The sequence below is a fragment of the Protopterus annectens genome, chromosome 7.part0 (assembly GCF_019279795.1).
Source record: "Protopterus annectens isolate FY-2018-M chromosome 7.part0, PAN1.0, whole genome shotgun sequence".
In the NCBI taxonomy this organism is placed as follows: domain Eukaryota; kingdom Metazoa; phylum Chordata; order Ceratodontiformes; family Protopteridae; genus Protopterus; species Protopterus annectens.
In genome coordinates this window covers 414,073,607-414,096,611 of record NC_056739.1, presented here as the reverse complement: position 1 = coordinate 414,096,611, position 23,005 = coordinate 414,073,607, and the positions used below count along the sequence as shown (strand labels likewise).

Here is a 23,005-nt window from a genome sequence, read left to right as displayed (position 1 = left end):
TTATCAAAATATACTAGAGAATCATCAGACAACCTATGTAGAAGATTCTATAGGAATGAGAAGTGTACTAATTGGTTCTCTGACAGAGTAGCTGATGCATGGAAAAGACTACCAAATTGCATTAAAGCAAGAACTAGTTTAGACAGTTTTAAGAACAGCCTGGACACTTATTATGGGAACAAGTGTTATGATATATTGGCAAGCTAGAAGGGCATTAATGCCCATGCTTGAAATATTTGTATGTATGTATGCACGTATGTATGTAAGGACTCACATTTTATAGTTGTCTGCACATTTGGTTAGCCAGGGGTCATGGTTCATGGTCTGGCAGTCAGAAAAGTAAATGCTGAATAAAAGATGGCCCAGCCCTAAGGGACACCATTGGCCACCTTCATACTTTCTATAAGGCATCTGCTACCCACACTGTTTGAGTTCTGTCTTTTAGCCAGGTTGTTATCCATCTTACTACATATGGATCTGTTTTTAATACATTGCTTTTGTAATATTTTGTATTAATTTGGTATTAATTCCTGTTCATTTATGCTTTACCTGTATGTACATGGAGCTTTTCGCCCCGGGCCTCCATTGAAAAAGGTCTCATCTCGGCCCAATGGACTCTCCCGGTTAACAAACTGCAAAAAATAAATAAATAAGCTTTCTAACTGTGCTAGCATCAGGGATGGTGTCAAATGCCTTGGGGGGTTAAGATATGCTGTGTGGCTAACATAACTACTGTCCTCAGCTTGTGTTACCCTGTTGAAGAAGTTAGCCATGTTCATTAGACAGGATCTATCCTTGACAAAGCCAAACTACTGTGAGCCTAGGCTAATGAGTTATGTTAATATCTTAGTTTATCAGGTCAGTTATAATATGCTCCAAGGCTTTGCAAATAAGGCTTGTCTGGTAGAAGGTCCTATAATTCCTGGGGTCAGTGGCTGGGACACCCCTATGGAGTGGCATCACTTCTGCTGACTGAACATCCTTATGGACAAAGCCAGGGACTAAACTCAAGAATGGCAAAGGTGATGCCAAAATTGAAAGATATGGATCAATGTGGTTTTGTGGAGGGGTGCCAAACATTTTACAACATTAACAGAACATTGATGATCCAGAGGGAAGCAGAATTTAATAAAATACCACTATTGTTGGTGGGACTTGATGCAGAAAACGCATATGACAGAGTAAGCTGACTTTATGAGCAGGGCAATGGAAGCATTTGCATTCCCTGATAAAATTAGAATATATGCGGGATCAGAGGCAAAAATTAAAGTAGGTGGGTTCCTCTCTGATAATTTCTGCTTGAGAAGAGGAACCAGGCTGGGGTGTCATCTTTCTCCTTTGTTATTTGCTTTATATTTAGAACCATTGGCAAAGAAAATAAGGGACTCAGAAATTCAAGGATATTATTTTATATATAAAACCAGAAAAGGACATTACAGTGTTGTGGAACATTTTGAGACAGTTTCAAATCTTGTCAGGATACAAAATTAATGAAGCTTAAACAAAGGCAGAAGCTGCCCACACACAAACTGGTTCAGCAGTGTCCATATTTATGGGAACAAGATGGAATAAAGTATTTATGAGTATGGATTGGAAGTGATTTGTGGAGGTGTGTGGGAAGAGACTGGACAAGGGATGGTGCAGAAACTTGCAGACTGGATACTCTGTTGTATGGATATGGATGGTAGAATACAGGCAGTTAGAATGTTTTTAATCCCTTTGGTCTTGTACCCTGGTTGGGCATATTTTTGCCATCTGGAGGAGGAGCTGTGGATAGCAGTTAGTGAAGCGCTAGGGAATTTTGTCTGGGAGGGGAGGATGGCAGGAGTAGAGTGGGATGGGCTGATTCTTCCATTGAAGAAAGGCAGACTGGGATTGCCTCATTTGAAGGGGTGTTTCAGAGCTGCACAGTTGGAGCTCCTGTACGTTTAGAGTGGAGGGGGATGGTGGTGGGGTGGGGTGGGCCTCTGGAGGGAGGGAGTGACTGGGATTTTAGATGCGGTCCTTTAAGAAGAATAGCAATAATCATACAGAACATTATATTCATAAAATAGAAGAGAGTATTCTGGGAGCTGAGCCAACACAGGAGTGAAGAGGTGGGATTCTGCTGGTGGAGATGGCTGCAGCTAGGGATGCAGACAGTGGGTAAGAGGGGGGCTAAATTTATTGTAGAGGACTGGTGGGGAGCCAAAGTGTTTCGATCAGATAGCTAGAGGGGGAAGGGTAGTGGAATGGGAGGATGCCAAGAATTTATTTGGACTGGTGGTTGGAGATTGCCTTCCCTGTCGAGGATTGGTGTTAGAGTGTAGGCAGGGAGAAGAAGATGGGGGTCCTGGATGAAAGACCAGCACTGTATGAATGTAGAACAGAAGCTACTATTAAAAAGGAATAATTAGAAGTGCATATAAAATATTGCATGAAAATTATAAGAATCAATCAGAGGAGGTTGGAAAAGATTGGGAAGAGAGATTGGATAAACAATTTGCAAAGAAACAATTGGGGGATATATATATATATATATATATATATATATATATATATATATATATATATATATGCTTCCCAAATATGTAACAAAGTCTAGAAGATTTAGGATCTTTGCTTGGAAATGTTTGCATAAGTATTTTTATACCGCAAGCAGACTCCTGAGAAGTTTTCCTCAGGTAGACAGCAAATAGTGGAGGTGTGAAGGGAAAGAAAGGGGTAATTGGGAACATATTTCTGGGAGTGTAATGAGTTGGCAGACTTTAAAGATTCCCTGCAGACTGCTCTGTCAGAGATACTGGGTGAACAAACTGGTGTAACTAGGGAAATTGTTTTTTCTGAGCTAATATACAGATTCAGAATTGCCTAGAGATAGTAAGACCTTGCTGAGTCTAATTATGGTGACTACCAAAAAAGCATTTACTAGAAAATGGAAACCAGGTGTAATAGAAGTAGTGAATATGATAACAGAGATAAAACAACTGGATTTGGGATCTTTAGAAAAGGGTAGGAGCAAATTACATAGGAAAAAAACAGGAAATATGGGAACAACACATTCAGGGGAAGAATGAGGTTTAAAAGAAGGCAGGATTTGAATGAGCTATGTAATGTTTGACTGACAGTGACTGGATAGATTGTAAGTGATGTATAATGTTTACAGCTAAAATTATGTCAGTATGGTTTGTGATGTAAAATGCTTGCAAATGGGACTATGTCAATATGGTTTGTTTTTATTTATATAAATATATGTTTGCCTATGTAATAAATGATAATTTAATAAAGATGTTTCTTGTTAAAAAAAGGCCAGTGGCTCAGGTTAAATAGTTTAAGGAGCATGTCTGTCAGGGCGTCTTCAGCACTGTTTATGTAACAGCTAGGTATATTATCAGGTCCTATGGAGGAAGTAGTTTTAGTCTTGGATAACCACATTCAGTACATGCTCTTAAGTAATCATAGAGGGCATAAAAGATTTATGGGTAAGTGGGCTTTGGATAGTTGTCTCTGGGATAAAAAACAAACTAAATTTGTTTACTGGTACACTGGCAATGTCTACTGGAGTAAAAACTGTGTGGGCATTATGAGTAAGTTCAGAACACCATTCAGTGTTGTTTCTTAGTTTCCTAACAGAGCTAAAAATGACTTGTAATTGCCCTTGACTTTAGAAGCTAAGCTAGGTCCATGGTCTGCTTTAGCAGGTGTAACAACATTTTTCAGGTTTTTAGTCAATTTTCTGATCTTATCCTTGATATGAGGGTCTTTTGATCTTCTAAAAACTTTAAGATTTTTTTTTCTTTTATTGCAGTTTATTTATGTCAAAGGATCAACTGGGTGGTCTGATTTGAAATGTCCTATTATATTTAGATCTAGTTAGGACTGCAATTTCTATCCATTTGTCTATTTGTGTCGCTGCCTGCCATGGCAAAGTCTGAGGTGACGCTGCTGTGAATGAATTTTGAAACTTTATCATAGAATTTGAGGAGATTAGTTTGTTTAAAATTCTTGAATTCTGAGATGCAAGTTTCAGTGAGTTTAGATATTTGGAAGGTCAAGGTAAATGAATTATGATCTGACTTAATTGAAGAAAAAGATATGAGAGGAATAGTACATGGGTAGCTATATTTATAAAGAGCAGGTGACGAATATAATGTCCTCTAGTGAATTTAACAATCTTGTCCAAACAGATTGATGATTAAATCTAAGAATGTTTGTGCATATCATACTTTAGAGGCACTCAGTTTACTGAGGTGTAATTAAAGTCTCCAAAAATAATAGAGGTTTGTGGGTTTCTATTACAAGACCGAAGACGCATTCTTTCGAATGCATCTTGGTCAAACATAAAAGACTGAAATGACAAAATATCGAAGTGGCATTTAAGCAAATTCTTTCCCCGGGAAAGTTGGCTGCTTTGGTACTTTGCTATTTTCGGCACTGTAGTGCAGTCTCGGAGTTGGTATATTTAAGTAGGGGGTGGGGGTGAAGCCCCCCCCCACTTAATGTAATGTTTTAAATTGGTTTCCTTTTTTTTTTTGTTGTTGGAACAGCGATTGTTTTCCCTTGGAAAAAAATCACTGTTCTGACAGTTCGATATTGTAAGCTTTTGCTTACATGGGGTTGATTAATCACCGTTCACTTTTTTAAGCATTCGGTGATATAATATAGACCCAAGTTTTGTTTATAGGAGGCACATCAAGTACATTTAGGAACCTCATGATTTTTAGAGAACATACAGGATGTCAAGAAGCAGGCATTAAACTGATCACTGGTCTCATTTAATGTGATTTGGAGCTCAAAGAGTTCTGTTTGTGGGTCTCTGGTAATCTGTCTAGAGGTGATATGGTCCCTAACAAATATAGATACACGATAACAGTTACCATCATGTTTGAACGCATGGCAGGGACAAAACCCTGGCAAGGAGGGAATGCCTTCTGAATAATTAAACTAAGTTCCAGTAATTTCACAGATATGGATAAGTTCCAAATTCAGCAGAAGCCTCAAGGTCAGGCAATTTGTTATTGAGACTTCTGGCACTGTGCAGAGTCAACTTAATGTGATCTTGCTTTGGATTTGATAAGCTAGTTAAGTTGGGATGCCCATTATTTGGATTCTGCCTAAAAAGCACTATGGGGGCAAGAAAGGCTTTATACCATTTACAGAAGCATTGGAATGAGAGGTGCAGGTGATCCTTCTCAATAAAAGTAGGACTTTTGAGCATCTTGTCCTATGTTATCACATCCTGGATCCCCCTGGAATGACACCAATTATTTAGCCAATTATATTTTCATCGTACTGAAGTACTATTCTTAAAAAAAGAAGAATCCCACCAAAACCAGAGTCTTGCCTGCTTTTGTGACAAGCATGGAGAGTTCTGACATTTATATCTGCACATCCCTTGCATCCCTGGTTGTTCACCCCCACATTGACCATCACCATCTCCTAATCATATTTGCTAGGTAAAAGGGTCTTAAGTGCCCTTGAGACATCAGCGATCCTGTCACTGAAATAATCATCGCTACCCTGCCTTTGTCCAGCCTAGAGAAGAGAATCAGTGTACCTGACTATTGAGTCACTGATGACTGAAACATTTTTATCTGTAGATGGTTTGGTGTACTGGATTTGAGATCATTTATCTTTTTATGACTCTGTTGAATGTGCACCTGAAGGTGATGTGGTGCTGGAATTTTGATGATACCTAGTTTTTATGGGTCTTGAAGGTTTGGCAGTTTTTTTACAACCTTAATGCATGACATTTGGTGTGGGTTGGTGTATTGTGTGGCAAGTTTGTTTGCTGCTCTCAGTCTGTGTTTATTTTGTGAGTGAGAATTCCATATTTGTTAAATATTTGCATCTCTCACAAACAGCATTTCTTGTACTAAGAGTTCATTATTTGTGGCATAAGGCAGCTACTGCCCTGTCTAAGGATACCAAGTGCTATGAGGCTGACAGCAGATCGGCTGAATAGACTGAAGCTCATATGGAGATCAGACTACCTTATGTAAAAATGTTAATACGTGACAGTGTAAGATGCATGGTCTGCTCAGAGCCGGATGCATTCCTTAATTACTGACTTAAAGTACACAGTAGCTGATACACATCTGTAGTACAAGAAGGTTTTGATGGTTATTTAAAAGTTATATAGAAAGAGGATGGATGCATTACTTAACTTTGATGTGGGAAAGATTGCATCTAATGTAAGATTAATTGGTCAAATGGTATACAATTAATACACATAAAGAAAGGAAAGGCATGATTAAATGTTATGGCAGATGAATTTAGTGCAAAATGATATGACTAGATGGGTCTATATTATATTATCAAAGTTGTATAACTTTGAATACCATATGGTCGAAACCATATGGTCAAATTTATACAACTTCGAATAGTTGTAAAATAAAAAAATTTTAAAAAGTACCCTAACGGGTTAAAGCAGGGGACGAAGCCCCCTTGCACCCCCACTCCCCGCTCTTTAAATATACCAGCTCTGACATTGCACTACAGTGAGGTAAAGGGAAATCTTCCCTTTACACACCTCTAAGAAACTAAGAGTAATGCTACTCAATGCCAGAAGTCTAAACCTCAAGATGCACGCACTCAAAACTCTCCTTAGCATGGAGAACATCGATATCTGTGCAGTAACAGAAACCTGGTTCAAGGCTCCCGAGAGCACCCCAGCACTACCAGGTTATACCTCATATCATGCTTTTCGGCCCCAAAATGTGGAACGAACCACAAAAGGAGGGGGAGTATCAATATTCATCAAAGATACCCACACCTCCAGGTTGGTGGCACAGCACGAAGCATCAGAGACTATCCATGTGCAACTAACTGTGGGTAAAACTGCCTTCCAGTTTATAGCCTGCTACAGACCACCCTCCAAAACACAGGAACCCCACTCGGCCTTCCTGAGAATACTGGAAAATATGAAGGTCTCTCCAAACACCATTATATTGGGCGACTTCAACTACCCAAACATAGACTGGGAGCATTACTCTAGCTCCAACACCCTAGCCCAAGGTTCCTAGAATTTATAAACTCAAATGCTATGGAACAACTTATTACCACTCCCACAAGAGGGGAAAACATACTGGACCTGATCATCACCAACATGGGGACACTATGCTCCAGACCAGAAGTGTATCCCTCACTGGTAAGATCAGACCATAAACTAATCTCACTGGATATTCACATCCCGACCCCACCCCCTGCCCAGAAAACCACAGTGAAAAACTTCTCTAAAGCAAATTTCACATGCCTCAAAACCGAGATGAAATCCTTCAAAGCCCCCGGACCTGTGGAAAATATGGCCCAGACCGCAGAATCCTTTATAAACGCATTCTATGAACACCTTCAGGAATGCATGGATCATGCAATCCCAAATAAAACCAAGACCCAATCCTCCAAAGGCAGACATCCTGTCTGGTGGACCCCAGCCATAAACAAACTATACAATAGAAGGAGGAAGCTACTACATGATAGAGCAAAATCCCAAAAAGGGAAGGCATCTCTGATCAGTATTAGCAAAAAACTACGGGCACTCATAAAATCGTCTAAGGCCAGCTTCGATTGAAAAATTGCACAGGACACTAAGGATAATCACAAGGCTTTCTTTAGTTATGTTAGGAACCTGGGTGGGAATTCCTAGATATGCTCAGAATTAGTCCAAAATGACAAAAAATACACTGAGCCCACAGACATTGCTAACATCCTAGCTGACAGGTTCAGTGCAAACTTCTCCCCCCCCCACCAAAAGGGCAAATATCTATCCCAACAGAGTGCTGCCCCCCTGACATCTCAGATGCTCAGGTAAGAGCCGCCCTCTCCAAAGCAAAACACACAGCATCAATGGGACCAGATGGTGTCCCGGGCTGCGTCCTACATGAACTCCAAGAAGAGCTAAACCCAAACATAAAACTACTGTTCAATCTTAGCCTTACTACAGGATATGTACCCAAAGAGTGGCGTACAGCAACAGTGGTCCCTCTCCACAAAGGTGGTGCCTCAACGGATCCTGGAAACTATCGCCCCATAAGCCTGACTAGCTTGGTCTGCAAAGCTATGGAAAGGATCATCATGGACCTCATAAATAAAGATATTGGGGACCTACAGACACTGGATCCTACCCAGTTTGGCTTTGTTAAGGGCAGATCCTGCCTCTTAAACCTGGTCGATTTCTTTGAAACAGTCACCAAGGCCATTGACGAGGGGAAGGTGGTCCACACAGCCTACCTGGACCTCGCAAAAGCCTTTGATACAATACCCCACTCGGGCATTATAGATAAGCTCACCAGCTTAAATATAAACCCCTATGTCACTAGATGGGTTGCAAACTGGCTCAAGGACAGAACCCACATGGTTAGAATTGCTGGAGCCATGTCAGACTCCAAACCAGTTACAAGTGGCATCCCACAAGGCTCAGTCCTGGGGCCTCTCTTGTTTGGTATATATTTCTCGGCGGTACAGGCCAACACGGAAGGACTGTGGCTGACCAAGTTTGCAGATGACTGCAAACTGGGCGCCATAATCAACTCTCCAGCCGACAAAAGCATCCTCCAAAAGGGCCTCATAGAAACAGACAACTGGTGCCAGAGCCATGGCCTCAAGCTAAACGCCAAAAAGTGTATAGTCATCCCCTTTGGCAAAAACAAAGTGCCCACAAATTACCACATAGGTGGTAATCCATTAAGTACAGAAGAAGTCATTAGAGACCTGGGGACCCAAGTTGATAGCAATCTCTCATTTGACAACCACGTGGCCAAAGTGGTTAGAAAAACATTTTATATAGCCCACCTAATCATGAAGGGATTCACATCTAGATCAGGGGAAGTCATTGTGCCTCTTTACTCATCCCTCATCAGGCCCATAATTGAGTACAATGCCCTTTTTGGGATGTACCTTACCAGACACCTGCAGCAACTGGAAAGACCCAAAAAGTACCTCACCAAGAGGATCAAAGGGCTCAAACAGATGCCATATGCTGCCCGGTTAAAGAAACTCCAGCTCTACTCAGTGGCATACCACCTGCTCAGAGGCGATCTGTGCCTGACGTATAAAGCCATGTCCAAACCGGAATTAATGGACATGCTGCATCTCAGAAAATCCAAATCCCATCGAGCTCTGGCTCGAGAGACTTGAACCTCAGCACTGAAATAAATAGGACATGCTGGAGGGACAGATTCATAACCCAGAGGCTCCCTTCACTCTGGAATAAAATCCCAGTCCAGGTTAGGCAGAGTCCCACATTGACTCTCTTCAAGAGGAATCTTGATGAGTGGATGGGAGATCGTAGGTTTACCCCGGCTATCACTTCTGTGTCACTGTTAGACAGAGGCACAGTATACTAACCTCAAAAAAAGGCATAGCAAAATTAATTTAAAATGGGTGATGAAAGCCAAACACACTCTGGCTAGGCTTATAAATGCCCTAGGGCAGATAGCCTAGTATGAACCTATGAACCTATGAACTAAATATTTGAATGAGGAATTTTTAACTAAAACAATATTTTAATATGTTGGCTGGGAGCAATGGAAGAGACCAGCCCTGAGTTCAACATTAACTTGCTGTGTGGCAACAGACAGGGCACTGGTTTGCCTGATCTCTGCTTGAGGGTATGTAGGATTATGGAAAGGAAACACAACTTATAGTATCAAAGTTCATATATAGGTACAAAATTGGTTCAGGGTGCATGATTTCAGCTAGAATAGATGATTATGCTTCATGTATAAGATGTGGTAGAGATCGTAAATAACTGATTATGACCATATATGTAGAAGGTGTGCAATAATATAGATAATGAGCACATTCTTGACATAAGAAACCTATTCACCCTTGTTGGCTTTACTAATTTGTATTTATGCATCTTTATGCAAGTTTACTAATGCTGGCTTTTCTTTAGAACTCAGATTAAAATGCATCTTTCTGTACAATTTGGAAACTGCTGAACTAATTTGAATATTTTCAAAGGATTTGTCAATACCACTCAGGAGTGGGTTATAAGCACTGTACCTTTTTAAATAAACCTGGTTCACCTTCATTAAGTTGTTCTTCTTTCTGATTTTCCCGGTTAGGGGTCGCCACAGTGAAACTCCGGTCCGCTAATGACTGGCAGTAGATTTTTTTACAGGTGCTGAGGTGCCAGCTCGACGCCCAACCTTCAAGGAAGGCATGCCCATTCTATGCATGTCTTTCGAACTCCACTCAACCGCAGGGAGGACATGGTTCACCTTCATTAAGTATAAATGTCAAATACAACTAAACAGGCAAAGGGAAGTCAAATTTTTAGCCACTGTTGCCCTTTTTCCTGACATAAATCCCAAACCATTTTCAATGTCTCTGATTCAGTGCTTCATAAAGCGCAAAAGGAGAAGTTAAAAATCCTGATTTCATAATGCATGGGATCCATAATTACTTGTTGCACTACCCACACAGCTTCTCTAACCCACTTTTAAAACAAATTACTCTGACTGGTTGGATTGTAACTTTGTCACTGTTATTTCACCCGGTGTACATTTTATAGGTTCATAAAACATTGCTAGGCTAATGGCTTAAGAGTCCTTTCAAGCCTAGTCAATATGAAATCTTAACCGTTATGTTACACTACTTACATAAAAAGACTTTTGACCTTAGTTTAGTGCAAGGCTAGCTGCGCTTATGGACCATTTTAAGTTTAGACAATTTCCCTTGGTGAGAATCAAGCATTGTACCTTTTGCCTGTGAGATAAACAACTTAAACATTATGCCAAACCTCAAACATTTTGCCAGTTGCCTTACTCTCCTTCTCTCTGCGAAAGGGACTGAGTCCGTCAGATACTCCCTTCTGCTCATTTGCCTGATACTGAATGCTTGAATACAAACCTAAGTGACAGCTCGGTTTGAGATTCACCACTAGCTGGGGAGAACACCTAAGTGGATGATGCTATAAAAAACTTATATGCCTTATAGTGATTGATGGAACTAACAGGATCAATGTCTTAAATGGTGATCCCTTCACCAGCATTCACCACATTTTCACTTGTAGTGTTGTTGTTTCTTGCCCTGTCATTGAGATCATTCAGAACTTTTTATACTTGCATTTTCTGAGAGTTTTGTTGTCTTTGTTCATTTCTTAGACATACTATTTGTCCAGTACTTGAATAACTTTGAAGAAACCTTGACTTTGATTTTGTTGAAAGCATTATCAATAAACTTGCCAAGTTCATTCAAGGGATGTTCACTGTATTTGATAAATACAATTCATGTACTAAATGCCAGCCCTTTCAATGATGACTTGTTGCTTCTCCATCAAATTTGGATTTGAATTTAATTCTGCTCTGCCAATAAATCACTGACCTGTAGTCTCCTCACTTAACTATAATGCTTTCAATACAAAATAAATTGTACCACTGCAATCATTTTTCAGCGCATTATGTGATGAGCTAGAATCAAAGTTATCTGTCTCCATGAATGTAGAACTGAACCCAACAAATGATAATGTCAGAAGTTTCAATAACTCCCACAAATTAAAATTAGCATTCTGGATCATTGCAGTGCTGTTCTGAGAGTTCATAACAAAAGTGTAAGCAGTTAACCAGGTTGGAGGTGGAGTGAAAGTGACTTTTCCTATAGTCTGTGTAGCTGAGTTGATTAAATGCAAGAAACAAAGAAAATGTAAAAAAGAAAGAAAAAAATACAGGCTAACAAGCCATAAATCATGACAGCAAAATGACAGTCTCAAAATGCATTTCAATGTCCATAAAAAAGAGCAGAGTAAAGACTTTTATCTATTTCATGCTCTGAACTTCAAATTTGGATCAGAATTTTATTCTGCTACTAGATTATTGACGTATTCTCATTTTCTGATGCCTGTTCATTTACTGCAATTGCATACATTTGGACATAGCTGAAAGACCTGACCACAACCCAGGTTAATGTTACAACTACAGCCAACATGGCTGTCCTGACAAATGGTATCCCTTCTTCCTACTATAGCTTACTGGGAAATAGCAGTGGAAGATGCTCTTGACCTGAGAAGAAGGTTTAGTAAAAATACTCCCAAAGCTGTGATAGTGTGCAGATAACCTACACAAAAAGAACTGCAGTCTAGAATCATTATCCATGTAGGTTCATCCATGATTAAATCTGGGAATGTAATATTGCAGACTACTAATCAACATGCACATAACATCTGAAACTGCATGCATGTCAGTTAACAACCTGTGATGACACACTCCCACATGTAATCCAGAATATGCCAGCAAAGTTCTTACCGTGTGGATATAGGAATAAAAAATTTGATTTAGCTAAACAAATGTTATTGTAATACATGGATAACACTGCAGCACCTTTTGTTTTATAGGACAAATATAAATGCTTGCAAAAATGTTAAGATTTGAAAGTACCTATGACACATTTAAGTAATATTGGAACTGTTGTATTATAAAAAGACACTGAGGGATCTTGACAGTCAATGCCAATATTGGTGATACTGTAGGCTGTTCACCCAATTTTACTCTTAAGCAATCAAAAAAACTCAAAATCTAGAGAGTCAATTACATACTTTGTACCCATTTTGATAAATAAAAAATCTGTTTGGATGCTTTCTTTCCTACCTACTTAGCCTGTATTTTACCAGAATATTACCAAGCCATGGTAGTTATATTTATTCATGTACTATACTAGTAAACTTTGTTGTACACCTAGCTTTATGTAGATGCTCAGTCCTTCCTTCAACATAAGTATGAGAATCTCCTGTAAATAATGTCATTCATTTTCCCTGACTTGTGTGCAGTGTACATTATCTCCTCCCCTACCCTAGCAACATTTAAATATAACAGCTGTATTTATTGCTTCTTGCTCATTTGGTTTATGTTCATGTCTTTGCATGCTCAGTGTTTTTGCTTCTTCTGGGTTATTTACAGTTCCAAATGATTTACTTTATGGAATGAAATTGCATTTGAAGGTTGTGCCTCTGGCTTGAAGTGAAAGGATCCAGTTGGATCATCCAGATAATGAACAGTAAAATAAGTCAATAAACTAAAAAATCAATAAATAAAAAAACACTAGCAGTTGTACTCTGTTCTAGCCTATATTACACTGCATAAGAACATGAAATGCAAGTCAGATGCTTAATTTTTACTTGCATGTGTGATGCCCCACCACTAGTCCAGTAATCAAGGAGCTTCAATCCTCACCACTGGCAAAAGTGGGGGACGCACACTGGGAGAATGACATGTACACACACAGTAAAGTGCAATTCCCTTAAGAGCACATTGAGACCACAATCAGTCTGGGGCTGGTTTCTCCCTCTTTCTCCAGATCCCCAGTAAGACTCCCCAGTGGCACAGCTATAGAGTTGAGATTTCAGCTGAGTGGCCAAACCAAGACCTCCAGCACCCTCTCTGTCCAATCAGTGCTTTTGATTTATATATTTATATACAAACACACACACACACACACACACACACACACACACACACACACACACACACACACACACACACACACACACACACACACACCTGGGAAAGGCTGGCACAGGTTTACTAGCTATGCCTCCTTTTGCCCAGACTATAAGGTAGTTATCACTGCCACCAGCCAACTCTTATCAGCTACTTTAAGGCCCTTAACAAAGGGTGTCCAATCCTACTGTGTAATGTTACTATTTATCCAAATGGTAGTTTGACCAAAAGCAAGGCTATTAGGAATGGCCTGCACAGTGTTACCAAAGAGAAATGTAAGTACTTTAAGAGCTTAAATATCTCTAAAAAGATCAGCCACAATTGAGAGGTTTAAATATATTTAATAATAAATAATAAAAGAACAAGAAAATACTCAGTAAATCATCACAGTAACTTCACAGATCAAAATCACAGGAAATATTTAAAACAACATTGCAGGACAGTATCAAATAAATACAGAAAACATCTAAACTGTACTTCGTTATATTCCTAATTGTATCTAAGAAAAATTACTGTACCCTAGTTAACTTACTTACAGAGCCAGGCAAGACAGATGTGGTGAGTGGGTTTTCCCAGCTGATGCTGTCAGGTCAAAGACAAAATACAAAATGCTTAGTTACTCTCTTTCTCAGAGACTTCTTAAATTAATATCAAATATTACTGCTGGGTAGCTTGCAGCATGACATCACTTCTTGTCATCTGACTATCCCAGGTGGAACACCCCCCCCCCCATTGCTAGAAACTGCCAGCATTTAGCATCTCCCTGAGGAAAATACATAAAGAATTCTCTTAGATCTAAGGCAAATGGTGGAAGTCATAAAATAATTTACATTCCTCCACATTTAAAGACAATACAAAAAACTTCTAGTTCTAGGCATTATGTCTGCTACTGCATTGAAACTGAAAGATAACATCCCTTGTTTATGGCCCAGCTGTAAAGTAACTCAACCTCAACCATTTGTCTGAAGTTTTGCAAGTTAATCTCCTGTGTTTCAGTCTCCCCTGTTAAAATACATACATCTTAACAGTTAAAGTAAGATATAAAATATTTCTTCAGCACACGTCTATACAATATGACATACAGTTCTAATACATTTGTAGCACAAGCATACAAATCATGTTGATATTCACAAATGACACATAACTATTTACAAAATTCCAGATAGCTGTGCTGGCAGTAACCATTTATTCTGCTATATAACTCATATTAATATTCATAAATGACATATAATTATTTACAAAATTCCAGCTAGTTGGGCTGGCAGTATTTCCTTTTGTGACAACATGTAAAATAAAAAAATACAATAGGAACAAATATTTTGACAAAAGTTTCATCATGTTGTGTAAAATCTCTTTAAATAAATCTCATTCATGTGATTAGTGTAAAGTCTAATAAAATTACTAGCAAGATGTTTTACAATCAGTGTTTCAAATAACCAGTCTCAAGGCTATAATTATCATTTAGTCCAGGTTTTTTCTGTTGCATTAAATTCTGTAATCTATTTTCAGAAAAACATTTACAATGACTCCTCCCCTCATATCTTTGTCAAGCACCTGATGAACTAGAAATCTAATTCTATGTTCACTGCCTGCCCTTTTAGCATGTCTGGCTAATGAATTCTTATCAAGCTTTCCACTAGCATCATTTAAGTGTTCCAGAATATAGTCTCTGAATAACTGATTAGTTGTGCCAACATAAAATACTTGACAGCTTATGCACTTCCCTAATTGCATTACACCACAATACATTTTTGAATGTTTTAAGAGCTCTATTTATTTCTTACATTATTCTGATGAGCAAAAGTACTTGTATACAGATTTTTTTTTTACTGTGAAGTTCTAAATTTTATTAAACTGGTCCTACTTTGCCTTTCCCTTGCATTATTATTGTTTTCTAATATCTGTAAACAATAAAAAATGTATTTATTGTTTTATTTATTTGCTTTTTATTTACCGGGGAAGTGCACTGGGCCTAGGTGAGCCCATTTTCAGTGGAAGCCCAGGGAGAAAAGCTCCATGGCATACACCTTTACACTTAAGATTTACAATTCAACAATACAATAATCAATTCTACTGAAGACAAATTATACAGTAAAGCTACAGAGATAAATTTCAAACAGAAGAAAAATCAATGAGCCATCAGCAAATAAATGAAAAATATTTACAAATGTAGATGTGAACAGTTACAATTCTATATAGAGTAACGCAGACATTGCTTACCTTAAGTGTTTACATCAGTAATATAAAGTATCAGCTGTCTTTACAGAGTTACTATTTTACTAATAATAGAGATGATTAGAGAGATTAGGGTTTACACGTAAGTCTAGGGGGGCTTGGTACAATTACATATCCAGTTAGATGAGAGACGGGTATGCAGAGAAATCTTGAAATGAGTAAAATTTTGAGTAGCTCTGATGGGAAGAGGTAAAGCAATCCAAGTCTTGGCTACTGACAATGTGTAGAGAAGTTGACTGGGTGGGAGCTTGGGTTTGTGAATTTGTAATAGTTGCTGATCTCCTGACTACAGTTGCCTGTTGGGAAGGTAGTAATTAAAAGTAGAGATCAAGGCTGGACAGTCTTGGGGTTTGAAGAGGATTTTGTGAGCAGTAGATAGTTGTAGATAGGAAAAGTAGTTAGGAAGCTCCAGCCATTTCAGAGATTTGAGGGAAATGCAGTGGTGAGTGGAATATTTGGAGATGGTTGCAAATCTGGCAATTTTATTGTAGCAAATTTTAAGTTTGTTTTTAGTAGAGATATGGATGTTAGTAAGAAGAAGGGTGCCATAAAGAAGAGAGGGTAGCAGGTATGTTGTGCAAGGGTGTGTCTAGTGGATAGGCTTAGGAAACGATTGTGTCTAAACAGGGTACCAAACTTAGAATTTGTTTTGTGGATGTTGGGTTGTATATAGAGATCAAATTTCATGTGTTCATCTATAATGACTCCAAGGAGCCTTGTGTGACTAAGGACCTATATTAAAGATTTATTGAGTGAAAAGATTGTGAAGTCTGACTTGTTTAGGGGGGTTGTTTTTTTTTTTAGAGGAGGAAAGTATGATTTTGGGTTTTTTTTAGGATTCAGGGCAAGATGGTTATTATGCATCCAGGATTCAGTGACAGAGAAGGCATTTTGAGTTAGTGTAAGTAAGTCAGATGTAGAGGTGGCAGAACAACATTACTTCACTCATTATGCCACCAGATTAGATACTCTTCAGACCCTGGTTATGAAAATGAAAAAAAAAGAAGCTAGGCAAGAAGTATTCCTAATGGATCTTACATCCATTATGAATGTATTTGACTTAACATAAAAAAAGCAGTCACAATGTCTGCTTCTCAGATACCATGAGTTCTGGCCTTAGGTAAATCTGGCGCTTAGGTGCAAAGTGTCCATACCAGCAGACAAATCAATTTTCTCTATGGGAGAAAGCCACAACAGTTATATATACTCTACTCTGTGCATATCAGGTGTTCAAGTTAAATAGTCCATCTTGCCTCTCACTGATTTCACTAGTCCTGCTGAACCAGACACTGCTTAAACTGAGCAAATGACAGTAAAAATGGAGTGCACTTAACCACGGTATTGTGTTTGCCTACTGTTTATAATGTTGCAACAGTGGTGTACTTTGACACCTGTGCGTTGCTGCTGTAACATTGTTAACCTTATATATAAAAAACCCGAAAAACAAACTTGTAAAAATTAAAATAAATAAAGTAAAACCAAGTAAATATTGGTAGAAAACCATTTTATTCAAACCATAAACTTGTTTAAAAAATCGGTAAGCGCTTTCATGGACAAACCACTTCATCAGACCTTATACCATCCATATAAACAGCTGTTTTAAATACTTTGTACAATTAACAACCAACCAATAAAATCAAATTATATGAATCACATGACACTCACTCGTTTGAATGGTCTCCTACTCTTCAATCTGGGTTTCAAAGGAACCCTGTCATTCAAACCCCCTTCCCTATTGGCTTGTAGCCTCAAAATCCAAGTTAATTCCCTATCTTCAGTACGATTATTGGTATCCCTCATTCTACCTTCATCCTTCAGTAAATCAATAACAAAAAACTTAAACATGTGTGCAGTGGTTGTGCATATTACGTGATGTTCTACAGAATTGTTAGTATCACCCTTCCGTATAGCTCTTATATGTTCTCTCATTCTTTCCATTAAAGTATGGTCAGCCTTGCCAACATAAAACTGTTGACAGTCTGACATTGCGCTATATAAACTAGATGTTTAGATTTACAGGTGGTTTTAACCTTCAATTTATAGTCTTTGCCTGTCCTTGGATGTATGTATAAAGATATCATTGGTATTAATATATCTACAAAAATTACAATTCATACAAGGAGTAGTTCCTAACTTCCTTTCACTATCCACTTCTCTTTTACTATAACATAACATTCTCTTTAATGTGCTTCTATTTCTAAATATGAACGTAGGTTCTGTGCCTATACAGGTATTGACCTCTTTGTCAGATCTCAAAATATGCCAATTTCGTCTGACAACATCACATATATCAGCTACGTTATCAGAATAAGGTAATATAATACCTAGTGCCTTCCTAGTATAGCCATCACTATTAATATTATATTCTAAGTCCCTTCCAATAGAGCAATAATAGGGTGCAGCCACGTTGCCCCTCAAAGTTAAGACATGGTCAAGTTGCCCTTGTATTTCACTTGTACTATAACCTCTCTCTAAAAATTCATTCTTTAACATATTTGCTTGTTCCCGAAAAATGGAGTCATCATTATTCAATCTTGATAGTCTCAACACTGCCCCCTTATGATATTCCTATAAACATGAGGAGGGTGTAGACTATTATGATATAAAATATGATTCCTATGACATTCCTTTCTAAACCTCGATGTAATCAAACCTCTTGAAATCTTTAGAAATATAAACATCAAGGAAATCTATCTCATAAGTAGATGCTTTCAAGGAAAATCTAAGAAAGTCTGTTGTTCTATGTAAATATGCTACAAAATGTATCAAAGTCCCCTCTCCATAAAATAAAAATATCGTCGGCAAAACGTCGATAGAATTCAATATGTAAAGTAAACTCATTATTATTTGTTATATAAAGGGACTCCCAATGTGCCAATACAGCAATTAGCATAACTGTTGGCACATGGGGTCCCCATGGCTACACCCTTCTTTTGCTTAAAATATCTCTTGGAAAACATAAAAACATTCTCCAATATAGTTTCAATAAATAAACACAGCACATCCACTCTTGGACTATAGGTACTATGACTTAACAAAAACGTCTTCATAAAATCTATACCCACGTTATTGGGAATCACTGTAAAAAGTGAAGAAATATCTAATGTTACAAATAAAAAATCTTCCGCAGTTATATCTATATTCCTGCTAATATCATATAAATCTATAAGAAATTGTTTAGAATCTCTTAAAACAGTTCCATAGTTATTCAACACAGGTCTCAATTGTTTCTCAACATAAACTGACATTAATTCCGTTACCCACCCTCCGCCTGATACTATTGGCCTCAAAGGTGGTCTTATAGGATCTTTATGGATCTTTAGTAAAGCTTAAATGGTGGAGATCAATGGTAATTCAACTAAACAATATTTATACACATCTTCAATAATACTATGACTCAATACACAATCATATAACACATTATGGACATCTGTAATAATTTTAGCTACATCATGATACGTTATTACATCATATGTCTCAACATCCTGTAACATTTCAGTAACTATAGATTCATAATATAACATGTCCATTATCACCACCACCCCTCCCTTGTCAGCTTGTGTAATACAAATAGTTTTAGCAGACTGTAAAACTAGTAAAGCATCTTTCTCTTGTACAGTTAAATTAAAAAACGTTTTATTCCTATTTAAACATGGCAAGGATTAATTTTGCAATTTGTCCAAATCATCTTCACAAGCTTGGCAAAACACTTCCATAGTTGGATTCAAATTAGGCAAAACATACTAGGTTTTCTAAGATAACTAGTAGTCTCAGCCTCTGGAAACATTAAATGTAACATCAAATTTCTTGCAAATAATCTAATGTCACAGACTACCTCTGATAAATCAGCAGAAAACGCAGGTATAAAAGACAAACTTCTTTGTAAAAGTTGTCGTTCAATATCCGTTATATGCCTACTGGAAATGTTAAAAATCAGTTCTTGTCTTTTTCTCGATTCCACATTCTTTTGATTGCCGGACCTGCCATCTGTTCTCGTCATCTCTTCCTCCCTCTGCTGCTGGAGTGGCTCCTCTCCGCATTTCTCAAGGTTCTTATAGGGAAAGGAAGTTCCTGAAAAAATGATTTGCTAATTTTTCGGCCATTGAGATTCTCCTTCGGTCCTACTACTTGTTGCATGACTGTTGAAGTTACAGCACTGGAACCCGTAGAGAATGCAGATGTCGCTTCATAATCAACTGACGCCAAAGTCTCTGATGTGTTCACTTCCGTCCGTTCCTTACTCAAAGCCCGTATATCATCATTTAAGTTCTCTGATGGGCGTGTCACTTCAGGTTGAATATTCTCAACCATCCGTTCATTTGTAGCATTTCCATTTTGCATACCAGTAGTTCTAGCCCATGCAAAAACTTGGCCAGTTTGAAAAGTCTAATAAGTCCCTTCTCAATTTTTTCATTTTCTTGTTGTTTGAGCCAGGACTCAAAAACTGCTGTATCGTTACAAAGCTCCTCTAACCACTGTTGCACTAAAACCACTGGAAACTCATTGAACAGCTTTCGCTGATACTCCTGCGCAGAATTGATTAACGAAAGTTCATATGGCTTAAAATAATTTATGAGTAGCTCCATGTATTTAAAGCTAGTATCTAGATTGACCATCTGTCAGTCTTTTAACAAATCAGGAAATGTTGTCCCATATGTAGGCATGACAAGCACCCTTAGCCCTCTCGGTACAACACGATGGTGCAACCATGCCTCAAAATGTAGTCTCTGCCATTGATATCATTTAAGCTTAAGTAAAACATCTTCCAACTCTTTGCATAAGCCATCAAGCCTTTCACAGTCAATATGCTGTACCTGTGTCCCAAGTCCTTCATGGGTAGATTGAAGTTGTAACAATGGATTATTAGCCACCTCCAGCATCTTGCTAAAGGAATGAAACTGCTTCTCAATCAATGGCATATTCAGTGTAAACTCCAACTCTATATCCGGGTTTTCTGCCATCTTAGCATCACGGTAAAAATAATACTATATAAAAAACCCGAAAAACAAACTTGTAAAAATTAAAATAAATAAAGTAAAACCAAGTAAATTTTGGCAGAAAACTATTTTATTCAAACCATAAACTTGTTTAAAAAATAGGTAAGTGCTTTCATGGACAAACCACTTCATCAGACCTTATACCATCCATATAAACAGCTGTTTTAAATACTTTGTACAATTAACAACCAACCAATAAAATCAAATTATATGAATCACATGACACTCATTTGAATGGCCTCCTACTCTTCAATCTGGGTTTCAAAGAAACCCTGTCATTCAAATATTATATATTACTATATTAATACCGATGATATCTTTATACATCCAAGGACAGGCAAAGAATATAAACTGAAGGTTAAAGCCACCTGTAGATCTAAACATCTAGTTTATATAGTGCAATGTCAGATTTGTCAACAGTTTTATGTTGGCAAGACTGACCGTACTTTAATGGAAAGAATGAGAGAACATATAAGAGCTATACGGCAGGGTGATACTAACAATTCTTTAGCATATCACGTAATATGCACAACCACTGCACACATGTTTAAGTTTTTTGTTATTGATTTACTGAAGGATGAAGGTAGAATGGGGGATATCAATAATCGTACTGAAGATAGGGAATTGACTCGGATTTTGAGGCTACAAGCCGATAGGGAAGGGGGTTTGAATGACAGTGTTTCTTTGAAACCAGAATGAAGAGTAGGAGACCATTCAAATGAGTGAGTGTCATGTGATTAACTAAATTTGATTTTATTGGTTGGTTGTTAATTGTACAAAGTATTTAAAACAGTTGTTTATATGGATGGTATAAGGTCTGATGAAGTGGTTTGTCCATGAAAGTGCTTACCAATTTTTTTAACAAGTTTATGGTTTGAATGAAACGGTTTTCTGCCAATATTTACTTGGTTTTACTTTATATAGGTTCATAGGTTAGTACTGGGCTAACTGCCCTTACGAGCCATTTTAAGCCTAGCCAATTATCCCTTGTGAGACTCAAACCCTGCATCTTGTGTTTGTAAGGCAAACACCTTAGCCATTAGGCCACCTTCCCAACCCCTAAATATATTGTTAACCTTATCACAAACAGTATTTTATGAAAAGTAGCATAACAGGATATACCTCTGCAAGGAAGTAGAAAAAAATCACTTTCCGATGGTAATCAATTTATCACCTTAACTATTTACAGCATTGGACTGATTTTGCTGAATAGTCCTGATTCTCCTGTATTGATTTTCTGATAACTACTGAGGATTACAATAGGCCGGTAATGTCAGAAATTAGAGCTTCACACTTCTTAATGTTCATAAAGTTCACATTGATGCAAAATCTGTTCTATTAACTTAAAGTTCCCTGATGCTGCCTGTTATGTTTTTCCATTTCCTTTCTAAATCATACTTAATCGTCATTCAGATAATGTATGCTGTTTTAACATCCTTGATTTTGCCCTATATTATTTGACTGTCACTGTTACTTTGTTATGGTAAATCACTAAGAATCATTCAGTAATGACAAGCTTTAGCATTTCATATTTCTTAATATTCAGAAAATGCATGTTAAAGGGATACCTATTGTACAACCTTTTAAGTGTATATAAAAATCTTAAGGCATATGCATTTGTTTATGGGCATCCACATTCTTGGCTGCTATTTAGGCATGGTCCACTGTTCTTCCTTATCACCCAAATCAGTTACTTTCATCCAGTCGACCCCAAACCCTACCCAGCAATTATAGCTACAACATCTGTTGGCTATGTAATATTATTTCACCTCCCCACATACCTCTCAACTGTCCAGATGTTTGCCTAAAATCTTAGGTCTGTTCCTCATAGAATTTGTGATTTTCTGGCAAATTACTGAGGACTGAGGTCACTAAGTAATGACATACATTTGAGTTTCATACTTCATATCCTTCAGAAAATGCATTCTAACACAAATCCTGTTATTCTAGCAACGTTCTGAGTTTATAAGAACAATATTTAAAATCTGCCACTATTTTGGTCCTTTGTCTTTGCATCCACAGTTTACACAGACAATTTGCTCCACACAAAATATAAAGCCGTATTAATATTGCCAAAAAGTATCTGGTTGACCATTGCCAGCATCATGTGAAAACAGTCGCAGCACTTATCTCACTGTGCCAATCCTCTCATCTCAACTGTCCACACAAATTACAAAGGCTGAATTATTACCCAAAATATTTGATTGATCACTGCCAGTAGAAAAAAAGTAATAACACTTCTTTCAATAACACTGCACCATTTTCAACCCTATGTCCACATTTCTGAAGAATGTCCCTACCTCTGTCCCTGGTATTTCAATGAGTTGTAAAAACAAAAAAAAATCCCTTAGGTGCCTT

At 37.8% G+C, this 23,005-nt stretch overlaps 1 protein-coding gene across 1 annotated transcript in view; it reads right to left on the bottom strand.

Annotated features, from left to right (window-relative positions):
• Window positions 1-19,650, bottom strand: part of LOC122805969 (baculoviral IAP repeat-containing protein 1e-like) — a 144,723-nt gene extending 125,073 nt beyond the window's left edge. The window contains exon 1 of the mRNA XM_044076208.1: window positions 19,527-19,650. Within this exon, the coding sequence (XP_043932143.1) occupies window positions 19,527-19,650 (124 nt within the window). The remainder of the gene's footprint in view (window positions 1-19,526) is intronic.
• Window positions 19,651-23,005: the final 3,355 nt, after the last annotated feature.